Source organism: Tuber melanosporum (genome assembly GCF_000151645.1).
Source record: "Tuber melanosporum whole genome shotgun sequence assembly, scaffold_87, strain Mel28".
Classification (NCBI taxonomy): domain Eukaryota; kingdom Fungi; phylum Ascomycota; class Pezizomycetes; order Pezizales; family Tuberaceae; genus Tuber; species Tuber melanosporum.
The window spans coordinates 336,741-361,339 of NW_003299136.1; the positions used below are offsets into that span (position 1 = coordinate 336,741).

Sequence of the window (24,599 nt, forward strand, 5' to 3'; positions counted from 1 at the left end):
AATAAAGCAATCACCAAAATTATAACATTAGATTTCCGGATAGTACAACCGACAACCAATAAAAACAATACTTCCCGTCAAACAATATCATACTCCATTCCGAGATGATCGGCAATTCGTTTTCTAAAGACCTCCTCATGGAACTCAAGAGGCACAGGTTGTAAGCCGAGATGCTTAATCAATTCTATACAACTGCCCTCTAGATGCATTATACGTTAGCACATTTCAGGAAGAAAAAATGAAGCACCTCTGGAATGGAGCACGTTACTAGAGTATTTGCGGAGCTCGAACCTGTTCTTCGGGTGAGGAACTCCATCATGACTGGGTGGGTATCTGGTCGTATTTCTCTCAGGTTGTGAGGAATTGGGTGAATGTACAGGAAACCTGTGAAGTAGTCAGAGCCTATAACCTTCCAGTGATTGCCAAGAAAAACATCTTACATGTCTTGCTCGTGGACGGTTTGAACTCGGCTTTCGATAACTCCAAGACGAACCTCTATCTGTTGAATGTCATCTCGGAGGCGTTGGAAATCGGCTCGGAATTTCTGATTATCATTTCGTATTCCCTGTAACAACTCAATAATTCTATTCCCTTGCTGGATCATAGTACTATTGGGAATTTGGTTGACTCCGTTCGCCACCCCCTGCGGATTCTGAAGACCATACATGAGGTTGGGTTGCCGGGCTGCCATTATGTTGCCGGCGTTTGGGTTTTTTTTTTCCTATGAGCGTGGTCGTAAGGGAGGTAGAAGGGGATCTACATCCCTTTATATAACCCCTTGTTTCCAGACACTGCCATCATAGTGCGGCCGGATTTGGAAAAGATAAGATTAGGGTTTCAGCCCTTTATAATAGTGCTTAAACGGCTAGCCACTCTTGGTTAATTTAAATATATCTGGTGGGTATGGGGTTTAAAATATTCCCTAACAGTCTTGGGTGGGCCTACTTAAAAGACGTTTTTTGACTATCGCAGACCCTAAGGGACAACCCGTGGAAATCGACGCAGGTAGCACTCTCAAGTGCCATAAAGTGCCATAAATATCTACGAGTCGAATGGATGTTTATAGCTGAAAGCTCGGGATATATCCAATGGGGCACCGAAAATGCCCATGTTACATATCTTTCTGTCTGCTACTCGGCACAGAATTTCTCAACCTAGCAGTGAACCGAAAGATAAAGCAAACTCGAGCGAGTATAATAATATTATAGGCATGGAGCTGCGCTATGCTCAATAAAATTGTGATTGATAAACTACAGGCCACATAGGTGATACTGGAAGGAGAACCGGCAGGAAACTAGTAATAGACACGAGTAGGATCAAGTGGTCTAGCGGGCTGCTAGACCCTGATCGAGTATATCCTGGTGCCACCGAGTATAGTTGATTGTGATCGGCTTTGCTTCGGGGTCTCGGGGGTGGTTAGGCGTTTCTCGTATAGGTAGCCATTGAGTGGTAATTTTTTCTCCCCTCCCAATCCTATCATTAAACATCTCTCCTATTTACAGTTGCGAAACTTATTATCAGCATTTAATCTAATATTGTTGGTCCCATGGATAATTCATACCCCGCTGCCCGCTCAAAGCATCACGTAAATATGTGACTGAACCGGAGTCATTGGTACGAATGGGTTCGCTTGCAGTCCGATACTGTTTCTGCCACTTTCTAGGGGTTGGGGGTGATAAAATCGATATTTTATTTAACGCAATTTATGGTGTAACCGACCATCACGGGGTTACCTATCACGATAAACGACCAATGTTTATTTAGCCACCCGTGGGTGTAATGATCTCCCATGCTCCGCCAAAACTCTATCTAGGTTTGCCACCATCTCAGCAACCCTTGCTGCTCTTCTAAGTTCCTCTCTCCCTTCATCCTTTATCACAATCCCATCAAAACCCCATATGTCCCCTACAGAATCACCCTCACTCCCACTATACCAACCATCCCCCTCTCCCGATATCTTAATAGAAGCTCCCATAGAATAGAACTTCCCATCCTCCTCAATGATAACAAATTTTTTTTTGTAGGATTTACCAGCTGTTCCATGCCCTTTGTATTGCTCTGTTTTGCCTGCCTCCACAAACCAGCTGCCTTGGTGGCCTTCATAGTATCTGCAGCCTCTCTTGCCTCTCGTAGTCGTAATACCTCTTCAGTACCAATGACTCATGCTTTTGTGAGACGCTGGTGGTCTCCAGTCTTCAGCTTTGAGGTTTTTTGAACCCTTTCTCGCAACTGCTTATGCGTTTCTTGTTCAATTTCCTTCTCAAGAATCATTTACTGAAGACCTTTTGACATGGAGTCTATAATGGTCCGTAATTCTCGTGCTGGAGTTGCCTCCCCTTTTACCATTTTAACTTTCTGTCTCACTAATAGGCATGTATTGTGTGAGGTTTGTTGGGTGGTAGGTACTAGAATTGTGGAGGTTTTCTTGGAGTGCGATTGCTTGATCTTGCTTCGGGCATCCAAGATAGGTCTTAGATTCAAGGGCTGTATACCGGCTGCCTCCCATGCCCGCAAGACATTTTTTTCTGTATATGCATGTTTCCGTGCAGGTAGCAATATTCTATATAATATTAATTAATTAATAAATTCTTCATCAATTTAAACTTCATACTTTCTTACTGTAGAAACTCTTCTTTATTCATTCCTTCTCCCACTCATCTAGGCCTGCACTATAGTAGTACTGTAGGGGGCTAAACAATCCAACATCTAGGGGTTGCAGAAAATGCATTAAGTGGGAGGAAAAACACATTGGGATTACTTGGTGGGAGAGGCAAAAGTCGAAGAACTCCCAAGTAAGATGTAAGGTATGTCTATCGAGTAGTAGTAACTGGTTTTTTCCTTTTGTCCTATTCAAATTTCTCCTATTAGCTTACAGTATAAGTAGAATAAACTTCTGAAAGCTGGTTAGATAGGTCTGTAGCTTAGTGGATAGTCATATAGTATGATTAAAGTATTTTTATATTTACCATTGAGGGTTCAAAGTTCTTCTCTAGCCATTCCACTCCGAGTTCCTAATCGGTCCAACCTTTTTTTTTTTTGAGTAGGAAAAAGTAGCCATGTCTCCTTTCCGCAGTGCTGCATACCATCCTAGATAATGTGCTTCACCTTTATTGATAAGCATTGGGGGTAGGACAATTCTTGCTGCAGAAACAGCCTCTATTACCGTTACCCATTCCCGGCTTCCATTATGTGTTAGTCTAGAGTTTAACCTTCCTTTTTTACATATTACTTTACACCCTTCTCCCTTCCCCATCATAAATCCTTTCTCATCCATATCATACAAGTTCTCAGGTAGTATTCTATAGTACTTGATTGCTCTTGATAACTATATTCCTTAATTAGTAACTAATAATAGAAAAATAATAGCAGGAGAGAGTACCTTTGTAAAATAGTCTCTCAGTACAACTGGGTTGCTTGCCAATGCCCACTGTTGATCCAATCTACTGCTAAACCTGCTTGCTAGTTCAGGGTTCCTATTCAAAAAGCGTTTTAACCAATGCTTTCCTAACTTTTGCTGGCTTGCACGCTTTTGAACAAGGTGCTCAGCCATCTGCTTCACTAAGCTAGGTTTGGGGGAAAATCGCTAGTCATCCAAGCGGTTGCACTACCATACAATAGCCTTTTCTTCCTGCTTGGTAAACAATTGCATAGGCTCGCAACTTGTCTTGTAATCCTGGACTCCATTGAGTCAGTCCCATAAAGTAGAATATGGTACACTATACTTCTCCCTAGTATCCCTTATTGAGGTGTTTCCACTCTTTTGGTAGGCCAGTATTTCAAGCTGGATGTTATTTTCGCGCTCCGATCGTTGATCTGCATTTCGTTGAGGCATGGTGTATGGTTTGGGTATTCTTGCTCACTGGCTGGATGCTGTGTGCTCCTCCGGGTGAGGGTGGCGTAGTCATCTTGGCACTGATCGGTTTCACCGTCATAGTCGGTTACACCATAAATTACGTTACAGTTCAAATCATTTACTCATCAAGGTCAATTCGATAAAATTGCTTTTGAAGCGAAATGTATCGGAGAATTAATATTGGTCTTATTGAGAATGATGATCTAGTGTTCGGGGCAGACAGTATTTATACTAGTATACTATCATACATCGCATTACCATGACGGATATATAGAAAGAGTGATCGATCATAGTCTAATCGTATCCACCACCCACAGCAGCTCTGCGTTCCTCGCGATACAAGGGCTGACTATCCTATCAGTTACGATGCGCTCGGGACCCAAATACTGACGTAGACAAAGCCTTAATGAGGTTACGGGGAATCCTTCTAGGAATGCACATAGTCGCATCCTTAAAGTCCTCCAAATCATCTTCTTTGTGCCCTAACAGCACTACCTATTAACAACAAGGGCCTGTTTGATAGCTGTTTTTGGATATTCCTCCGGGGACATTGTAAACCCCCATCGCAACCTATTGAAGGAATAGCGGAAAGAGAAGGCTAGCCAAGCCTTTCCAGGTGCGAGTATCGTAGTGCCAGGGATAGTAGCTGGCACGGTATGTTGGAGCGTCGAGACCGCTTAGGGCGGTACACAGCGAATATCTTGCAGCTTTTCGCAGATTCACGGAGTTCAATTCGGCTAGGAATCCCTTTAGAAACACTATAGTTGTGGACTACCGGCGTATCTGGCGTTTTCTCATACCAGACCAACCGCTATTCTCGGTAATACCCGTAGCACTTGGCAGGGTAAAGAAGAGTTGCGGGTGCAACTGTACCTACACTGATTGAGACATAAGGCCTTCTCAGTGCCTATAATTCCCTCGATAGTGTACGAGTACTTCCGCCATGGATACCATAAAAGATGAAAGAGATAAAAATACCATTTTTGCCCCCGAGATAGTAGCTGGTCACTCACAATTTGATTTTACCCCCTGAGCCGAAGCTTTCTAAGTACTCTTTTCGCAACATTGAAGGTAGTGCTTAGCTTAAAGGTGACCTAGCCCGATAGGCCACGTTATTCCGCCAATGTCAACAACATCTTGAGAAAGTTACTAATAGAAGAACTAAAGATAGAGGTGGAACAAGGGGGTCAGGTAAAACAAAGATAACCCCATGACGGATAGGCAGGAACCACATTGTGAAAGTAAGCTGCGCGACGGCCGTTAGTTATCCTCAATTAGCTAAGTTCTCCGCAGTTGATGCCCTCCTTCGATTCGTTTGTCTTTTTCTCTCCGTGCATTTTACCTGAGAAGGAAGTGCCCTCAATTCCTTTGCCAGGCTCCTCCGGCATACCGTTGCAGCCCACAACTCATTTTTGTGCTGTTTTCTCTCCCATAGCCGCTGGGTCGCTATCTTACCCACGTAGCTTCTTGTGCGTTTAAGAGATGTGGGATCCGGCATCGAGCGGAGGGGTAACCTCGCCAGGTTAGATTCAGCATCTTGAGGGAACAGGGGGGAATAGGGCGTGACTCAAGTCAGGCTATGGGGAAGCGACTACGCCTGCTATGGTGCCACATTTGCTAAAACCAGGTTTTCGCTATAGGTTCTCCTGCCGGTCGGTACGATGTTTATTGGAATGTGGGGGGTTTCAGCACCATCACGACTTCCAATGATAAAAAATATTCATTGCAGCAAATTCTATCTGCTTCTGGTTCAATACGCTCTATGTCAACCGTGGCAAAAAGCCAAATCGTATGCTATACTCCAGCGCCTAATGATAATTTCCTGGGGTCAAAATCATCGGCAGACTCGTAGCACTCTAAACTCTCGGGCTCTGATTTTTTATGCGGGCCCGACTCTGATGTGCTTTGCACGCTGCTCCCCTGTGTCCCTATGTTGAATATTTTTTCCGGATCAACTGAAATACACAATCGCCCCCCAATCTTCAAGATCGCATTTGCCTTCAACGCATTCGGTTTCGTCTCACTATCGCGTTCGTATTGCTGGCCTTCCGATCAGCTCACCATACTCGGGTATTAGCCAACTGTTGCGTTTGGTCAATCAAGCTGGGCTGCCAAACTTCGGTTTCGCACTTGAAAGATGAAAGAGGTCCATGAAAGATCATGTATTTTATTAGGACTATAAATTCAAGTAATCAAGCACCCAACCATCAATTAAGGCATCCAATTCTCTTCCATGATACCCATCATTTTTCTTCTCGCCACTCCAAGCAGAACGCGCAAATCCCCCCAGCAGCCTACCGGGGATCTCTATAGTGTTGGAATAGTATCGTACATGGCTGTATGAGAACGGCTGATGTCATACCGTAAACCGTAGCTCTAAATCAAATCACCGGAAAACGGTATCTCGCAATACAATGTCTGATACCTGACACTGTTGTTTTTTACTATAGGAATTCGCGTCCCAGAAACTGTTGATAGATTAAGTCTCTTTACAACAACCGTATTTTAAACCATAGGTCTATAGGAATTAGATAGAGGATGGTGAGACAAAATACTAAAAATGAGGCATTGGCAGAGCATATGAGAAGGATTATATACAGGACCATACACTACCGAGGAAGGGCCATGTTGAATGCACAGTATTCTTATCCGGGGTGCGGGGGGTTAATTGTGTATGTATTTTTCTGGACGGAGCTCGGTTTCCTTCTCCTCTATACGCCCTTTGAAACACCCCTTCCCCTATTACATTTTAATTGAGATCCGGGGTGCTTCTTTTGCTTCTTTTGCTCCCGGCCGGCTGATGGCGTCTTGTGGGCTTACGGTGGGTTACCGTACTGTATCGTATTGCATCGTATCGTACGCTACGTGAACTCACAAGTTAGAACTCTTGATCCCTACGAGTGATATCCGATGAAGCTACGTTTTTATTATTATTTTTGATACCGAAATTATTTCCATTCTATGGGGAATATTGAAAAGCCATAAATGGGGGCCAAGACAGAATATGGGGCATACAAATTTAGTAGCAATAAACAGCCATGGGGATAAAAATAGTAGTCGGGTTAAAAACAGAACAGAAAATGGAAATAGAAAATAGAAAATTTCCAGATTTTTTTTTTTTTGGAGGGTTTTGCTGTTTTCTTGTTTTTTTGTTGCTTTTTTTTTTTTTTTTTTGTTAAGTTGTTTAGAGGGGCTTTGTTCCCCAATTTTTTCGTTCATCCTGATGGGGATTACCGCAGCCTACTCATCCTCGCTCACCAATACCGGTACTGTTGAGCATTGGCGGACCCTGCCTGGAGCTCCTCGATGTTTGCCTCGACGGGCACAGGGTTCTGCTTTGCCGCAAGAAGCTTAGAACGACGGATCTGAAGGTGCCTTTTGTGCACCAGGACAGACGGAGATGGGGTATCGACCGAGAAGGGATATGGCGAGGACGGTGGGGTTTCTGGCTTGGGGGTAGGCCAGATCGGGAGGGCCGGCAATTCAGACGATATCCCGAGATAGGCATTGACGGCATCTCTGCGAGCCTGGATGGCGGCGATCGACTGATCCTTGGTTTCCCCGCGATTCTTGACGCTGATGGACTCGCGCGTGTGGAGAACGAAGCGAGGAGGGCTTCTCCCGGGCTCGCGCGGGGCAGGCGTGAAGAGGTGTTCAGCGTTAGTGTCGTGAACATCGAATCGACCTGGGTCGGGGAAGATCGACTTTTGGAAAACGGGGGATTTAGGCGTGAGGGGGTCTGAATCGACTGGACGGCTGAGGCGGTTTGCCGGGGTGCGTGAGGCAGGCAAGCCTTCGTTGCGTTCAGGCTCCGGTGCCTGAGGAGTTTCGCGAGGAGGACTGCCGGAGTCTCTGGGCGGGAGATCAACCCTCATTGGTGCTCTCATGGGTCTGGTCCGCTCAAAGAAATCAAAAGCTTTATCGCTCATGAACGCCTCCCTCCCAATAAAATGCACGTTTAGAATTGGCTGGTTTTTGAACCGTTCAGGGATTGCAAGCTGTGGGATCTCTATGGGAGGAAGGAGTCGGCCACGCCCATATGCCTGGGGGATCGTATGGCTACTAGTTCCCAACGCTTCCCGAGAACCTATCAAAGGCTCAGGAATGTCAGACACCACATGGTCCTCTCTTGTAGCATCGCCGGGCTCTTTTGTGTAGGGGGGAGGTTGGGAGTCCATGAAATAGCGGGGGGTACAGCCGCTGTGGTACTCAGACGAAGTTTGGCGAGCCGGCACGGGGTTACGACCATTGAGTTCCTCCTCCACTGGTTCCGCTTCACTATGGTTCCCAACAGACACTTGGTGGTCAAGCTCCCCACCGTGGTGTAGTTCGACAAATTCAGGAGTAGCAGCGTACCCGCGGGGAGGGTAGTTAAAATCATAAGACACACTATTCAGATTTCCATTCTCCTGAGTTTTATGATGCCAGAGCCAATCTGGGAGTTGCCAATGCAGCGCCTCCGTGTCATCCACGCCGTAGCCTTGATACAGGCAGTTGACCTCCTGGGTTTCGAGAGACTTGGAGGTCATTTGAAGGAGTGTCGATCTGGGAGGAGCGGGTCGAGGAGCAAAAACCTTTAGCATTGGACCATGGGGAGAACGGAAAACTGGCTCTTCAGGGGAACTCTCAAAAGAATTTCCCGAGTCCTGAGAATCGTTGTAGAGATCGGGGGTTTGGGTATCTCCAGATGTTGTGGGACCATTGGGCATCTGTTCTTCCCACGCTTGTGGGGGCTCATTAACTTGAGAATTTCTGATTAAGTTAACAAGACTCTGAGCCTCTGTAGCACCACCTATCCTGCGGGACTTGAAGAATTCTGGAGTGCGGGTGTACTGTTCGTATCCACGAGCTGTCGACGCATCGAAGGGGCAGTCACCAGCGTTTATCTTCTCGGCCATCTGGGATTTGAGTTCCGCAACAAAAGCGGCAAGTCCCTCCGCACTCCCAGCGGACCGCACTTGAGCAGCCCCCGCAGAAGGCATGGGGCGAGCATGAGCTGGAATGCTATCTTGCTTTTGCTGCACGGGCTGAGCAGTGCCGGTCCCATCCTCCCTGCACTGACCAACCCCACCGGTAGATGCATTGGGGATGCCTCCATTCTCGTTCGAATAACACTCCTCAGCACCAACTTGCCCATTCTCATTCGCAAACGCAGGGTTACGATACACAACCAACTTGCGAGGGGGGTCAGAGCAAAGGCCAGTTTGAATGGGCTCTTGGTGATATACGTCGGGAGCGGATTCTTCGTGTGCAGTTTCGACGGGATGGTAGAGAGATCCATTGCATGCATCGAATTTTTGCTGCTGTCGACCCCATTCAGCCTCTTCCGCGAACATTTGCCTGAGTGCCGCCGCTCTGAAATCTTCGGTTTGGATAGTGCGGTAAAGCTGACCAGCGAGCTGCCTCTTTGCCTCTTGGAGTTTCATTTGCTTTTGGTGCGCGAGCCAGTTGTTCAAGGAAGACCAATGTTCGGTGGGCAGGGTGCGTGGAGGATTCACAGCAAAGGCGGAGCAGAAAGAGGCATCTTGGGCGTAAGGCGGTTCGGAATCCTGATGGCGCTCAGTTCTAGCGGACAACCACGGGTTGGACCCGGGAGGGCAAGGGGGATTCATTCTCTCATAGAATGACATTGATAGTGCTTGTTGTTGATGCTAAGACGTTTGAGGATTAGAACTTCTTGGGTATTTTGGGGGGGGCAGGGGCAGGGAAATGAATCGAAGGGAAATTTTTAAGATAAACAGAAACTGTCGGGGGGTTGTTTGAGGATGTTGTAGTAGGGGATAGAACTTCTAACAGAATTTTGTAAAGCTAATACTTACCTTGAGATAATTTGTTATCAAAAAGCAAGAATATGAGATGGATCAATGGTTTTGGCGATGATTGAAGATGGAGAGTAGGTGTGCGAGGAAAGCGAGCGGAAGTAAGTAGGGATGAAGGCTAGCAGAGGGAAAGCGGTTGGTATAAAGTATTGAGTTAAGTATAAGAAAGATGTGGAGAGCGAATTTGTGGAGGTGTAGAGAGGAGAGGGAAGGAGGAAGGAAGGAGAGGAGAGGGAAATATAGAGGGAGAAAGAGAGGGAAAAATTCAGGGTGAATGGCCCCAGAGGTCTCACTTGAGACCTAATGTTTTCGTTTGTATTTTCATACCAAACAAACGCACCGTAAAAAGGTCAGTCACATAGGTCACCACAAAATTGTAAACAGGAACAATGGGAGTTAAGACCACACTGAATAGGAACCCCTCTGAAAACAATGGCACATTAAAAAAAGAAGCGATTGAATAAGAAAGAGAACAGCGAAGCGTTTCATACCTCCTTCAATGGGGGTACTGTTCCCATTCGGGTTGGAAAACTAGTATTCATACTGCCCCCTTCCATTTGTGGAAAGTCCTGCGGAATCAATGGCTAACACCCATCCTCCCTATTACGGAATAATCCGTACTATTTTGACGCCAAAACTATTGCTGTGGTCTTTGATTGAACTTCTATCCGGATGGGCAGATAGCAATCGTCTCGAGTTAGAAACCCCCGGAGTCCGGAACAAACCCAGAGGCGGCTGACTCATCACTCTAGAGGTACGGACAGGAAAATGGTTAGACAGCAGGTGATGCCAGAGGAGCGAAGTGATTACCGGGGTATTTGAGATAGTGGTCGGAGTTCACGCGTGGAAATATCTCCTATCTTGAACCCATTGGTGAACTGACCGTGCAGGAGTTCACCAGTTGATAGCCCGAGGCACGTTTCCACAACGGGCTTGAAAAACAGCGCTTATTTGCTGTTAGGGAGCGCCTCACACTTCACAGCGCCCGAGAGTTCGTCGCGCCTGGCGGCAAAACACAGCCGGTCGAGTGATGTTTCATGATGGGTGAGTGAGAGCAAGCCCCTTTAGGAAAATCTTTCTCTTGAAAAGGTGAAAACTTTGGCAGGGGCAGCGCCATGTGGAAAAGCATCGCCAAGACGCAATCCTTGGAGGCAGCTTTCTCGCAAGTCTCGCTCGTCGATCGAATCACACTTGATTTGACTGCCCAAATTAATTTTAGCTTAACCAAAGCATACGGTCTCCAATTCAGCGGTGTGATGCCTAATTTATCCACAATACACTAAAAATTGGCTAATAGCAATACCCTTAACCAGAAACCGGAAGAGGATACATCTAAGGTATTTCCGTGTCTGATATGGCGGAAAGTTCACTCCGCCCACGGGAGATAAAGTGGACCACAAACTCTGCCGTTTCTTCGCGATCAATTTGATTTTATCGAGCCGATAACCCCCATTGAGGCCTTGAGCATCTCTGCGTGTCTGGGTGTGTGTGATACCCTGCTGCCCGGCAAACTTTTAAATTTGGTCATATATAGTACCACTAACAGTCTTAGGCTATACAGCCCAAGAACCATAATCCAGAAGACTGCCACAAGCAGTACTTTCAGCTAGGAAGTCCGTCCACCCTAAGGATGGGGAGAGGACAGACTCTGGATTGTTCTCCGTCTGATCCTAACTATGGTTTCTCGCATGGCCTTCGGTTGAAGGGTGGGAAGACGACAGACCCTACGACAATTTGATCTATGCCTTAGAACGTGGGGCCCCGCATGCCCGCCGAGGAAACCCATCATGAAAGCCTGCTGAGGAGTCCAGCCGAGGAAGTTTGGGGGCTTGTAGCAACTTGGAAGGGCCAGCAAGCCTTGCTCGCTACCACTGGTAATATAATTGCCCGTTCGCTAATAACCTCTCACTAGATCAATGCCGGTGGACAAACCCCCGCCATAATATTTTTTGCGCCGTGGAAAAAGGAAATAACTCTTGATTTCACGTCGACTAGTACAATGGCAGGCGTCCCTTAGACTGCCGAGCTAGAGGGATGTGAAACAAAAATCTTGAAATTCTCAAGCACCCCATGACCATATGCACACCATAGTCCACATAACTCAATCGGTGGCACCCTGCAGTCCCCTCTCGATATTTCCTCCAATTGGTCGAAATATATTAATTCCCACAGCTGCCCAAGGCCCTCCACAGCCCGCTTCAGTCCCCACAAATCCCCACAGATTTTGGCGGATTGCCGCAGTTCTGGAGGAAATCCTGCAGTCCGTTAAGACCACCTGTGGTCCTAGGATGAGGACTAAAATCCAATTTCTCAGCTCATCACGCCAGGGGTCCCTGCTGAAACCCATCGATCCCAAAACTAGCAGGAGAGGACGGACTTGCAAATGGCAATCCCGTCTAGTCCAGCCCTCTTGGCGGCTATACGGGGGGCCGCTTGGGCTCCCAGACCGTTGTAAACACCTGCAGAGAGTGGGGGTGGAGTGAGCGAGAGGTGAGAATTCAGTGTTTGCGTCGGGCCAGTCGCCTATACATGGCGAGAGATAGTGGAGGTATTCAACATAGGAAACACCCCCCTGTCCCCCAGAACCACGCCTCGAGCTGATCCATCAGGAACATGCGAAAAAGGGCGATACACACCAGAGTTCTTGCACTCGAAAAATCTGAGTATATGGACCACACCCCAACTCCGAGTATGAGTCCTCCAATAGCCACACCAGCTCCAGCACATATGATGCGGCCCCGACTCTAAAAATGACATTTCAATTCACAACACCCGGACCCCAACTAAACAAATCTCCGAAGGAAGGAGATCTCACTCCGGCATACATTTCGCACGCCACAAGCAACGTTGAAGACTTGAATCGAGGATTTATGGTCCCGAACAGCGGCGAACCACAGAGATCTCTAAAACCCCTCTCTTCAGCATTTAGGGGGTGTTTGGCTGGCCTCGATTCTGATTTTGAAAACAACAGGAGTAACAGTTAAAACCAATTTAGGAGGGGCTTGGAGCACACTTTATCTGAAATCATAAACACGAGCATGTCCAATTTGAGGGAAATCCAACTTGAGGGAAATGCATCTGATTTTGGAATCACCAACCCGTGATTTCCAAATCAAATCGCGGTACGCCAAACACCCCCCCCCAGTAAACTAGGGCTCCCCATTAGCTCTTAGGTTCCGTTTAGATATTATACAACGGTTCCGTTCCGTTGCCCCATGCAAAGTGACCGTTTCCTTACGCTCGGCGGTTATTTTTGCAGTAGAAAAGGTCGTAAAACGGAACGGAACCGTTGTATCCAACCAGAGCCTTAACCTTTGCTTGATTGCTGGTGGAGACATGAATAATCACTCGGGGAATTCTACCGCTTAAGGGGTGGTGGTAGCGACAGGTAGAACCCAGAACACGCAAAGAAAATTAAGGGAGTTTAAGCCATTCCCTATTTCCCAAAATTCGGCCCAGTATTGATGCAAACTTTGACCAGAGCCTCAGCTTCAGAAGCGACTCTCCACTATGGCGTAACACCTTGCCCTCCTTGGCGACTTCTTCCTGCATTATGGGGTAAAACTCCCATGCAAGCGCACTAACAGCAATAACAGAAATAACCCTCAGTAGGGATACGGTCGGCCATTTGAGTAAATTGTGGGAAGTAGTGGAATATTCGCTTGATCTGGGATGAGGTGATCTTTGGAAAAATCACAGGAATTCGCGACATTCTTGTTGAGAAACGCACTACTCCGAGGTTTACCGCAGAGGTAGTAGAAAAAATAAAAAATTCAAAGTATATTTCAGTACGGGGGGAGACCACTGTTAGAGGAGAGTGATTTGAATAATGACGAAGTCAAAGGTGCGCCCGATGCTATGTTGCAGCAATTTAAGGCCGTAGGCCCGAAGGAATAACTTATGTCACTTCATAACGTCAAGTCCCACCATCACCCCTCCTAAAAAAACCCCACCACAATCTCGCCGCGGCTGTCCAAACCCTGCCAACCGAATCAGCCACCCGCACTATAAACCGCAGTGCGATACGGCCACTCACTCACTAACCCACTCACCAACGCCCCAAACAAGTACGCGAGCCCAGCCCTTTGCCATAGCCCACCTCACACGCCAGTATCCAAGCCCCTCGAGTTGTGCTTCGGCGCCGGCGATAGCTGCTCTACGACTCGCGATGGAGAACCTCGATCTAAGATCAGGGAGAAAAACCAGGCGTGGGGGAAGGGGAGGGGGAGACGCAGGGGGAGGGAGGAAGGGAGTTGCTAGGTTTGTGATTTGGTAGGATGTCATTAGAGGTGTCTGGGGGGTGGCTGTTAGTTGGGGATTTTTGGACACTATAGGGTGGGAAGATTCCTGATACTTTTTTGAGAAAATGAACGAAGATAAAAATAAAGGCTTGGTCCGATTTTGTTTTGTTCCAATGGTCGTAGTACTGGTGGGTGATGTTTGGGGGAAGGAGGAAGAGATGGAAGAGAGGTGGAGGGAGCGCAAGTCTTTTATATCCTCTAATCCGGGTTACTTCCAGCCATGACCTACAGCCCCAGCTAGGATACAGGACAGGGGCGCGAAGTCACTGCACGCTCTCTCTAAGATACCACGAACCACTGGGTTCGTGATGCAAGGAGTTGAGCACCACTCGATAAGCCAGGTATGCTGCCCCATGTGCTGTATCATACTTTCCTGCGGAGGTCAGAGAATCTCATTTAACTTTTCTCCCCGAACGGGCTCAGCGCGGTGATATATACACCTGGATAACGATATTTCGAACGATTAGGCAAATACTCCTAGAATACAGTACAACGTTGTGCAAGTGCTACATGAGCCCCCTCACGGAGCCAGACTGCTCATGGTAACAGATATATGACTACCACTCTTAGAAAGAGAACAAGCAACTGGAGTAGGAGCTGCGTAATTCAATAGCACCCCCCGGGGTTGGTGGCCGACGGCGGCACATATGATCACAATTACCGACTCAACTAAAGTAACTTCGGTAGCCTAAGGCCTACAAGACTCCAGTAGCCTTCTAGGTGGTTATAATTCCACGAGGTTCCCATCCGATAGTTTAATACTTGATTTAACACTCACCTCGACCCGGACACACCCAATCACGATCATTACCAATCTCGTGGAAGCGGACCAAGCACATCAGCCCACGAAAAAAAAAGAGATGGAGAAAGGGTAAAGTCCCCGATTGTCACACCGCCAATGCACGTCTCTAAAAAGTACAGCGTCACCTGAAACCAGCCTACTTGGCCTGGCTGTTCGTCCTAACTACCCACATATGATACCACACACATTACAAATCATCGAACTAAACGTATAAGAATAACCGAAGCGTTGCAGCTCTGCTGCCATCAAATTCACTACGCCGAAACCATCTCCCGCCCACAATACCTCTTCCACGACCCGCGCAAGATTTTCTCAATAACCTTGTGCCTCGCGTAGCATTGATCAAACGTGCGATCCAACGGTGACCGACCTTCATTATCCAAGACTGTAAAGTCCACACCCATTGCCAGAAATACTACTATAGTAAGATAACATCCACTTCTAGCAGCCCAATGCAGTGCGATATACTTGCTGTTGTCAGGACAATCAACTTCGGCGCCCGCATTTATGAGCATGAGTGTGCATTGACCTTTATCCTCCGATTCCGCAACGAAGTGTAACGGTGTAGCCCCCCAGAGATTCCGGCGGTTGACATCTGCTCCAAGATCTAATAGCTTCTTTAAAGTCCCCGGGTAGGGCCCCTGCGCCGCCTGGTGGATGAGGGATAAGCCAGAGACGTCGTCCGCATGGATGTCCTCGCTGCGGGAGACGAGTAGTTTGACTAGTTCTGGAGAGGGTCTTGATAGAATCGGTCTGTAGTGTGGGCCATTTCCACAGGGGTTCGCGCCGTATTCTAGGAGCATTCGGGCGCTTCCTAGTTGATCTAGTTTGCATGCCCTATATAACGTTGTCTCTTTATAGATGTTTCGGATATTCGGGTCCGCGCACGCCTCAACCAGAAGGTTAATGATCTTTTGGCTATTGTAGGCACAGAATAGTACGGTTTTTCCGTCGCTGGTTTGAGAGTTTGGATCTGCGCCTAATTGCAAAAGAAGCTTTACTCTTTCGACGTCGCCCTCCTCAGCTGCCCGATGAAGAGGGATTTTTCCGAGGAAGTCTGGGGCCGAGAAATCTGCTCCGTAGTCTCTGAGCATGCGTAGAAGCCGCCGTAAATTCCCGACGAAGACCGGTTATATAGAAGGTGGTATGTATAATGGCGTTCGGAACCCTACCCTGGCGACATTTGCTCCCGCTTGGAGAAGAAGGAATGATGTTTGATTATGGTTGGATGCTATTGCGCCTCGGAGGGCTTCCGGGTCAACCTTTCCTTCACTGCCCAAGCCCACTCTTTTTGAAAGCAAGAGCTTCACTAGCGGTACATACCCGCGAAGTGCTGCCCATTGCAATCGTGTCGTTGCCCCATGGCCGGGAGGAGTCAGAGCAAGCTGGTGGAGGACTGGGGTAAGCAGAAAACATAGGCCCTTATTCGCTCGGAGGAGATTCGCGATGGTGCAATCATCGAGATATCCACTGATTATAAAAATAAGTTCATTTGGGGACGGCTGAGCGACATTCAAGGACTGTAACTTGTTGAAATGAGGTTGAGATAAACTCTGGGAGGGAGAGCCTGCCAAGCCTGTTGTTTTCCCGGTTGGAATCCTGGACAAGCCAAATGAATTGGCCACCAGAAAATTTGAGGGATGATCCACGAAGCTGGCGATGGGTCCTAATTTACATTAACGTACATCCCTTGAGATCTTATACCACTGACCCCCAGAGACTTCTCGACTAGACTATCGGTAAGATCATTTTATCCTCAAGCAAGTTTTCTCTCCGATAAACTTTGGCACTGTACCAGCTCACTTACATCTACGTCATAGAAACACGTGCGGTTACTTGAGCAAGCAACGCGCCTAAATGATGGATCAGGATTGTTGCAGAGAACGGGAATCGGTGTCATGCCACTACTTGAGTAGGTATGATACTGTACGAGTACTTGTTGATGCTGGGTCGGCGATACAAGGATAAATAAAATTTATTGAACTGCACCCCAAATTCACGACACCGCACCCGAGACACGAGTGCCGGTACTTTATTCTGTACTTTCCAGTACAGTACACAGTAGGATCCCGTCCCACAGAATATTCAGACTCTCTAAATGCCCAACCTGATACCGCACATACCGTACAAGTACCCATTATCAGATCAATTGTCATCCGGTCCCCCACCCGCCACCAAGACCTAGCATTACATAAGGTTAGAAGATGCTTAGCCTTATTCGAAGAGGGAGGAACCTTGATACGATTACCGGGAATGCCGGTACGTAGACAGGCTACGATATCACACCCTAGTACCTATTGAGCCGTACTGTAGCGAGTCTTTTCGGGTTCGGCGTTGTTTAGTGGGGATTTGACACCACAGGAATCACCGGTCGAAGGTGTTGCGATTGCTGGCTGTCCTCCTACCTATGACAGGTGAAGAACGTTCCCTTAAGGACAGATGTAATTGGACTTCAAGAATGACAACCGTGTACCAGAGAATCTACCCCCCAATAGGCGTGAAAAGGCTGGTGGACGAAGAGAAGAAAAAGGCAGAGAAAGAAAGCAATAAAATTTCTGAACAATGGCACCCAGCCATGAGTATTCTTCCTTGCTCCTCCATATCCTTCTGGTCCAGCTTTCGACAATCTCCTTCCCTTTCACCACCCCATACGTCTCAGAGCCCCTTTTGATAGCACCCTTCCAACAATAATGTCCACGAATCAGTGATGGAGAAACAACATATCAGGACTACAAAGATTCTCGTAAGTCACGATGTGTCCTCCGACAACAGCGAACAGTGTACTATGTCGTTGGAGCTCCCTCCTCTGGTAAGGTTTGGTGTTTGATGTTTTTTGTTTTTTGTCACCCGGAGGGACAGAGCAGCTCTTTCCTGCTGCCGCTCTTCCAAAGTAGGGAGCCCTCGACTATCGTACTTAGCACGGGGTCCAATAATTTGAGGTCCTACGGTAATGTACTAGTACGAGTACGAGTACTGCTACTCAACGCCTCCAAGGGGGAGGGAGAAAAACGGCCCATAACCTCCTCCCATAACGGCCGGCGAAGAGATAATCCCCGCGGTGGGCCCCCCCCCCAAAAAAAAAAAGAGAGAGAAATAGAAAGAAGGATTGCAATACTCACCAAGGAACCCAGGAAACCATATCCCCCAACATGGCCGTAAAATGATCAAACCTAAGTCCCAACTTTATCGTTGGTTGTACAATTGGTCAACCGGCCTTTAACCCATAGTTCCCGGCCCATTAGGCCCCAGTTCTTAATGCACAAACGGAGAACCGGCAAGCCGCCATAGTACTTCAGGATGCGAACCCATGAAAAATAATTTCTTACCAAATCCTATATTTAGTATGTCTCATAAAGTTATGTGTAATTTCATTTTTCCACAATGACCATAATCTGGAAATTTGGAAAACGGTTTCTCCTCCACTGGAACAACCTGTGATCCAGATTTCTGCTCCAAACTCCAGATTCTTCCAGACCCCCGCCGGGAGTCCTCCAATGGTAAAGGTTCGTGGGGTCCTACGGTAGTTGCCCCAGATGGCAAGGCGCTATTTAGGTTGCTAGCCCGCTCGTGTACAGCACTTGTAGAGTTCTCCAATCATCATATCATACTATGGTCTACCCAACACAAGCCTGAATGCCGTGCCTGTTGAGCATCTAGGATTTTAGGAAGGCTGTTCTGTAGTATGACAGTGCTTGTATGATACATGGATACGCCCGTCGTAGCTCAAATAGGTATTGTGGGGCAAAAAAGATGTAGCACATGACTGATGGGGGGAATACTCTATCGCCGTCGGCGTATACCTAAAGTTACAAGCGAATAGAAAAATAGATACCGTAACAATACATTAGAAAGCCAATCAACCAGTCTTGAAATGCGGATAAAGTGAATTCTGCAATGCATCAAAACTCTAAAGGGACAGGAAAGAAAGGGGGGAAGAAAAAGAGATGCCAGGGATATTTGAACCCATCACCAAATCCTCTTCGCCGCCATGCTATACCTCCTCACAGTCTCCAGCCCTGGGCCTGGTGGGATCGGCCTTGAGTCTCTCTCCCGTGCTAGCTTTGCTCCCTCGGGATCGTCGGCATAAATCCATTTTTTCTGGTCCTCGTTAACCTCAATGGTGCCGAACCCGCCTACCCGTCTAGCGCCGGTCAGGAAATTCATTCTTTCCCGATCCTTCATACCCTTATACCTTCGTCTAGCGAAGCCAAGTAGACATATTCCCAAGACAAGTTTGAGGACAAGGAAAACGAGGAAGAAAACGATGAAGAATATCAATAACATTGCAGTTGCCACAAGGTTGTCGGGCAGGGAGGTGGGGAGAGAGGTTGGGGAATGGCCGAGAGCGCGGCGGAGGAGGACATCGATATTTGTTAAAGCCTCAGTTGTAGTGCGCGATGTGTGGGATTCGCTCAGAGAGGTTGTTGTTGAGGGCATAGGGAGTGGGACCTGTGTTGCTAGAAACATTTGGTATGTTTGGAGACTAGCACGGATGAAGAGACAAGCTAGAGGGATCACCGGTAGGCCAAGCCGCTTTGTTAGGTTTTGATCGGCGAACGCCTGCTTATCGTTAGCTTGTGGGATAGAGATTGAAAAGAGGAGGGATACACGAGAGTAGTAGTCTTTGGATAAGACGTCTAGGAATCTTTCGTATACAGCTGGACGGGTATTGTTGAATTTGGTGATGTATGCATGCTTCAACCAGTCGACAAACATTTCGCTTCCAAGAACTAGAAGGAATGGCCCCATCACCTGACCGGTCCATTTGGGGAACAAGGTAAAGCTCTTGGGCATTACACCTGCTCCATTGGCGCTGGAGGTGTCTGGTCCGGCTAATGACCACACGCCTGTTTCGACGAGATTCCGTGACGCGATTATAATCAGCATCAGCCATAACTGAAACCGCTCGACAATGTCGGCACAGGTCAGTTGAAAGAGATTTTCTTTCTCAAATTTCTTGAAGACAGTGGATTTGATCTCGACGAACTGAACCGAGAGGAGAAGTGTAACGAGAGCGTTGGAATATGAGTTGACAGCGACATTGAGGGTGATAACTTGATAGAATAGGGCAGTCGAGTGAGCCGCTGTGGTTGTCTATTAGCTAACAGATTCGACATTGGGTGTGGGATACAAAAGGTATTACTATTATAGGCCAAGCCTAACAGGAAGAACCCGAAGGGCCTCAATATCTTACTGCGCCCGTCTGACCCCCGTTCAAGCGTTTCCCTAGAGAAGAGGCATTCAAAAATGTCTTGTCCTAACGCGGAACATAACTTGTCGCCAATCTATCGGTTTCTATGGAATTAGCGAATATTTGAATTAGAGTCAGGGAGGACCCAAACCTCTAACATGTTATATATGACATATAACTTGACACCGTTCTGACCCCTGATCGAATGATACATTCGACTAGCATCGAACCTCATCAATATCCAACATGTACAAAAAACTACTAATCCTCTTAATATATCTGCCTTGTGGCTAGGCAAAAGGTCCGAAACTCTCGCTGCCTTCCTTCTAGTACCGAGAGAGTTTCTATCTCCTTTGGGTTTTTCCCACTTGTTCACATCCGCTTTATTTATGTTGCTGCTACTCCTGCGTCTAGGTTTGTGATCTTTCACACCTCTTCTACTACGCGTGCAATATCCCATTAAGCCTCCCCACCAAAACGCACAGAGTAAGCCTAGAGCTCGCATGAATCGTAGCGGTAATATTGTAAACATGTATAACCAACTGTCTAAACAAGCGAGAGCCCCAAACCATAGTGCGCCCTCAAGTTTTGGTGGAAGAAGAAGAACATTCATTATTCGCTCAATTGCAATCTCTGCAGTATCATCTGGATGGTGCTGTGGTGGGCCGTAGGTTTGTGTCTGGTGATGTGGTACCGCTTGTGGCGAGGGTGGAAAATTCATAGATGGGGAAGGGCTTGAGGATGTTGGTGAGAGAGCCAGAGATAGGTATGTTTGTAAAGGTAGGGGTGGGAACGACGCTGGTGTGGGCGTAGCAGATTTCAAGAGGTGTGTGGTAGTAGGGGAGTGAGACTGTGTTGAGGAGACTGGCCCATTCTCTCGACCCGTATGCGCTGAATTGCTTGCCTGATTTGCTGATGTTGGGTCATTAGAACCATCGGGGCCGAAATGCGGTGCTGGGGAAAATGTATCGGAGGTCTTTTGGGGAGAAATTGTAACTCCCGGCTTCTCAGCGGTTCGTCCTCGCAGCTGCTGGAATGGCCGGCTATTGGAATTTTGAGTATTAAGTTGCAACGCACGCGGGGACGACCTTGACCGTTTCATTCCTGGAGGAGCTGAAAGTGTTCGCTCCTGGGGTGTGAGTTGGGGGCGTGCGGCGGATGAGGTCTTAAAGGCCACCGGTGAGGTATTGAATGGATTTGTTGTCGACCTATGGCGCGACCTGGTTGTTCCCGGCAGTTCAGGCGATGTAGGTAAACGGGTGAATACGGGAGAAGCTGGGCGAAGTAAAACTGGCGCTCCTGGGTTGTCACTCACAAGCTCCCCTAGTCGGGTAGGCGAGAGCTTAAGGACCTTGTCAACTTCAGCAACAGGTGCTCCAGCAACCCGGAGTTTATCGTCGCTTTTTGTTAGTTCCGGAGTAGGGAGTTGCTGCGGTTCGTCCGGAACCCAAGAATCTTCAGACGAAGCTGTTGACGATAGCCGTTGAAGCGGAGCTATCGGGCCGATCGACCCTAAACAACCATCCCGGTTTCCATTAGTACTCCCCACTGACCCGCCCTGTCTTATGTCACCATCCTCCACTCTGTGGCACCCGTTCAAGTTTTCCCGAGGTTCACTGGAGGCGCCGTTCTTTAAAGGTTTAGCTCTCAGAGCGTCATCGGGAGGCTGGGATTCCTGGACGGAGTGGAGGTGAGGTGTTGCGGCAACTGCGAGAGTCGAATGAAGGTCTTCGCGGTGCTGAACTTCTGGGGCGGAATCAGAGGTCATTCTGGGAATCGAAGCGTTGGCCCTTGACCTAGTATCCCGGGCTTGGTCTTGCCGCTCGACCTGCTGCTCTTGAGGATTCGTGGTCTTTCTGGAGACTTGTGCCAAGATTGCCCAACTTTGTCCGGGTAACTCTATCTCTTTCCTCACTTGTGCTCGTACTGTACTACCGCCACCGGTATCTTATCGGAGCCGCAGGAATCATGAGTACAGTACCCATGGTTGGGGACGTCGGGGTAAACGGTGACGGTTAGTGACCCCGATCGCTAGGACACGCTCGTTCTCATTCAATTCTCTCCCCTCGTACGCTATCGCTCAATTCAACTAACTAAACGGCAAAACCAGGAGCACATACGAATCGAAACAAAAGTATCTTCCTATCTTTCTACTGGTCGCCACACATATCCGCTCTCGTCCGCGCAGGTCTCCCTTTCCCCTACGTACTCCCATGCCTACTAGTGAAAAACAGATCGTTGTAGCCAGTATAATATAATAAGGTTAACCATGCTAACAAAAGAAAGATAAGTTAGGCTTCATAAAGACCCCCACTATTCACTGACTCCGCTCCATTCCTTTAACCCCCGTACCGCTTCCGACGGCGCATTATCTTCTTCCGACGGCCATCATTTCCTCCTATGGATGCGTTAATCCAAAGCGCATCTCCAAACATTTATCCGAATAAATGAAACAACATCCTAAGCATCCGAGCATGCCGAGCAGCGTCTACGGTTCCAGAACGGTTCCCCTTGGCTTAAGTGGAAGCGCGCAAAGATGTCGTGAGCTATTGCGGGGCAGAAAGTCGTCGAGCGTTCCCAGAGGTGTCATGGATCATTACGAAGCAGACGGTAGTGGAATGTTCTCTGCGTTCAAGGACTACCCCTACTTTGCAGAACCATCAAGGTTGAGCACCGGGCACAAATCCAGCAGGACAGTGAACCAGAGAAATAAGATGCCGGCGCGCAAGCCACAGTCAAGGCCCCTCTACTTACGATTGACTTTGATTCTCACTCTTCAATACTTCCTACCCTTCCATTCCCTCCTCGAAATCATAATCCGCTTCGTGTGACCTCTTTTTTTCTCTATCTGAAGATTCGTGGTCGCGATAATTGGACGGCAATACAGTCTTCACCGGGAGCGTGGCAAAACTGGGCGGATTGAGGTGTTCACTTTTTTCCCATGCAGTGCTTCTGTTCGCCACCCGCTTAGTTTCGTCATGCCCCTACCGGTAGTACAAACCCTTTCATATCATTCTCAAAAACCACTACCAGTATGATATAAGCTGCTTTCTCAGCGTCTCACAGACACCCCCGCATATACTGCCACCTGCTTCAAGCACGAGTACTATGGACTGCGATCTGAGGTCAACATCACGAAAAATAGTCGCAAAGCTATCGCCCTCTCCCAACTTTATCACCACTATGATACCTTCGCGGCCCTATAAGACCGCGAGACGCCCACAAAGACAAGGTTGTCAAGGAGACAAAGGATCATATCAGCAAGAAGCCTACACAAATCGGGGTGAGCTGGGACGTTGGCTTCGCCAAAGCTACAACAGAGCTCGAGAGTGAGGAGGTCATCACCGACGACGGAGAGTTAATAGATGCCGTCACATAAGTGCGCCTACACTGGCATGCCATGGATACGGAGGCTGGCGTCGAAGTTGTTCATGCTGCAGAGAACTCTCTTGCGCGCTTGGCCTGGGTGACCCGGCCGAGGGTGCCGCTAACGAAGCAGGGGGTGATGAGGATGTTGTTAAAGAGTGGATAAAATTCTCTTTACTTTGAAAATAACGGGGCTATTGTATCTTTTCGGGCATGAAAGGCCCCGACGGGTTTGGAAGGGCGGTAATCTACCTTTTTTGGCTTAGCTACGTTCACTATCCGCTCTACTGCTCTACTCTACCTTTTTTGAGTTCATTTCGGTCCTTGGTTTAGATACCCTCATGGGGAATTGCGGCGGTGATATGTAAGATCCATTTAACCAGCTTGTTGCGAAACCGGTGGTGGAGAATGTTTGTTCCCAATGACCTAAGCGTTATACTATATCCCACAAACCTCCATCCTGATCACGGCCTGGTTAGTATAGTAAGTACCAGCAAGAGGCCCCCGGGACCTCGAGGGGGGGAAAGAAAGGATAAAAATCTTACCAATCACCCCTGGTGTTCACTTATTATTCATGTTTTTTTCCGCCCTATTATCCGCCCTCCCTCCACTGAGAGATACTGTTGGACGGAGATCCTTTTCGGCTGCTCACCACTTATCCGCTTCTATTGAAACTCTCCATAACCCTAACCCGAATACGTAGACTCGGGCGTCTGCGTATTCTGACAAGTAAATCCTGACCCTCTCTACACACATACAGCCTCTCGAGTGTATCTCTATACGTTTGAACAACAATTAGTCCTACACATCAAACAACATCAAGCATCACTTTCGGCAACACTTGCGACAACTCCTTTTTGAAGGCAGTACCCCTATCATGTGGGGATACCATAGACCGGCATATCCTCGGTCATACTCATACAAAACTTACCCTCGGTCAAATCCCTTCATCCTCGGCCAGAACAGCAAAATGGGAGGCGGTGAAGTTGAACGTGGTGAAGGACACGGCATACGCTGAAAGTATGCGGGAAAGGATCTGGATGATCCAGAGAAGGATAAAATGCAGCCTGTTTTCCTTTATTAGCCGTTTTCGTTAAATCATCCAATTTGCGTCTCTCCTCCGTTACCTGTGTTTGGGTCGATCAGTCTTTGGTTTTCTTTTTCGTTTCCTATATTTTTCCTTTGCGAGAATCTTTCGCTAGCTAGGATATTCTAATACGATCTCTATATTGCAAAATTGTCTAATGTACGATCCGACTACTCGTAA

The 24,599-nt window shown here is 47.8% G+C and overlaps 2 protein-coding genes; one reads left to right on the forward strand and one right to left on the reverse strand.

The window, feature by feature from the left end:
* Positions 1-18,549: 18,549 nt before the first annotated feature.
* On the reverse strand, positions 18,550-21,795 carry GSTUM_00011545001 (uncharacterized protein). XM_002841971.2 has 4 exons: positions 20,118-21,795; positions 19,919-20,060; positions 19,384-19,859; positions 18,550-19,335 (listed from the first exon to the last, which is right to left on the reverse strand). The coding sequence occupies exons 1-4, from the start codon at positions 21,732-21,734 to the stop codon at positions 18,742-18,744; spliced, it is 2,829 nt and encodes a 942-aa protein (XP_002842017.1). The 5' UTR covers positions 21,735-21,795; the 3' UTR covers positions 18,550-18,741.
* A 161-nt stretch (positions 21,796-21,956) lies between these two features.
* Positions 21,957-24,205, forward strand: GSTUM_00011546001 (uncharacterized protein). XM_052355839.1 has 2 exons: positions 21,957-21,980; positions 22,077-24,205. The coding sequence occupies exon 2, from the start codon at positions 22,414-22,416 to the stop codon at positions 22,795-22,797; it is 384 nt and encodes a 127-aa protein (XP_052211804.1). The 5' UTR covers positions 21,957-21,980; positions 22,077-22,413; the 3' UTR covers positions 22,798-24,205.
* Positions 24,206-24,599: the final 394 nt, after the last annotated feature.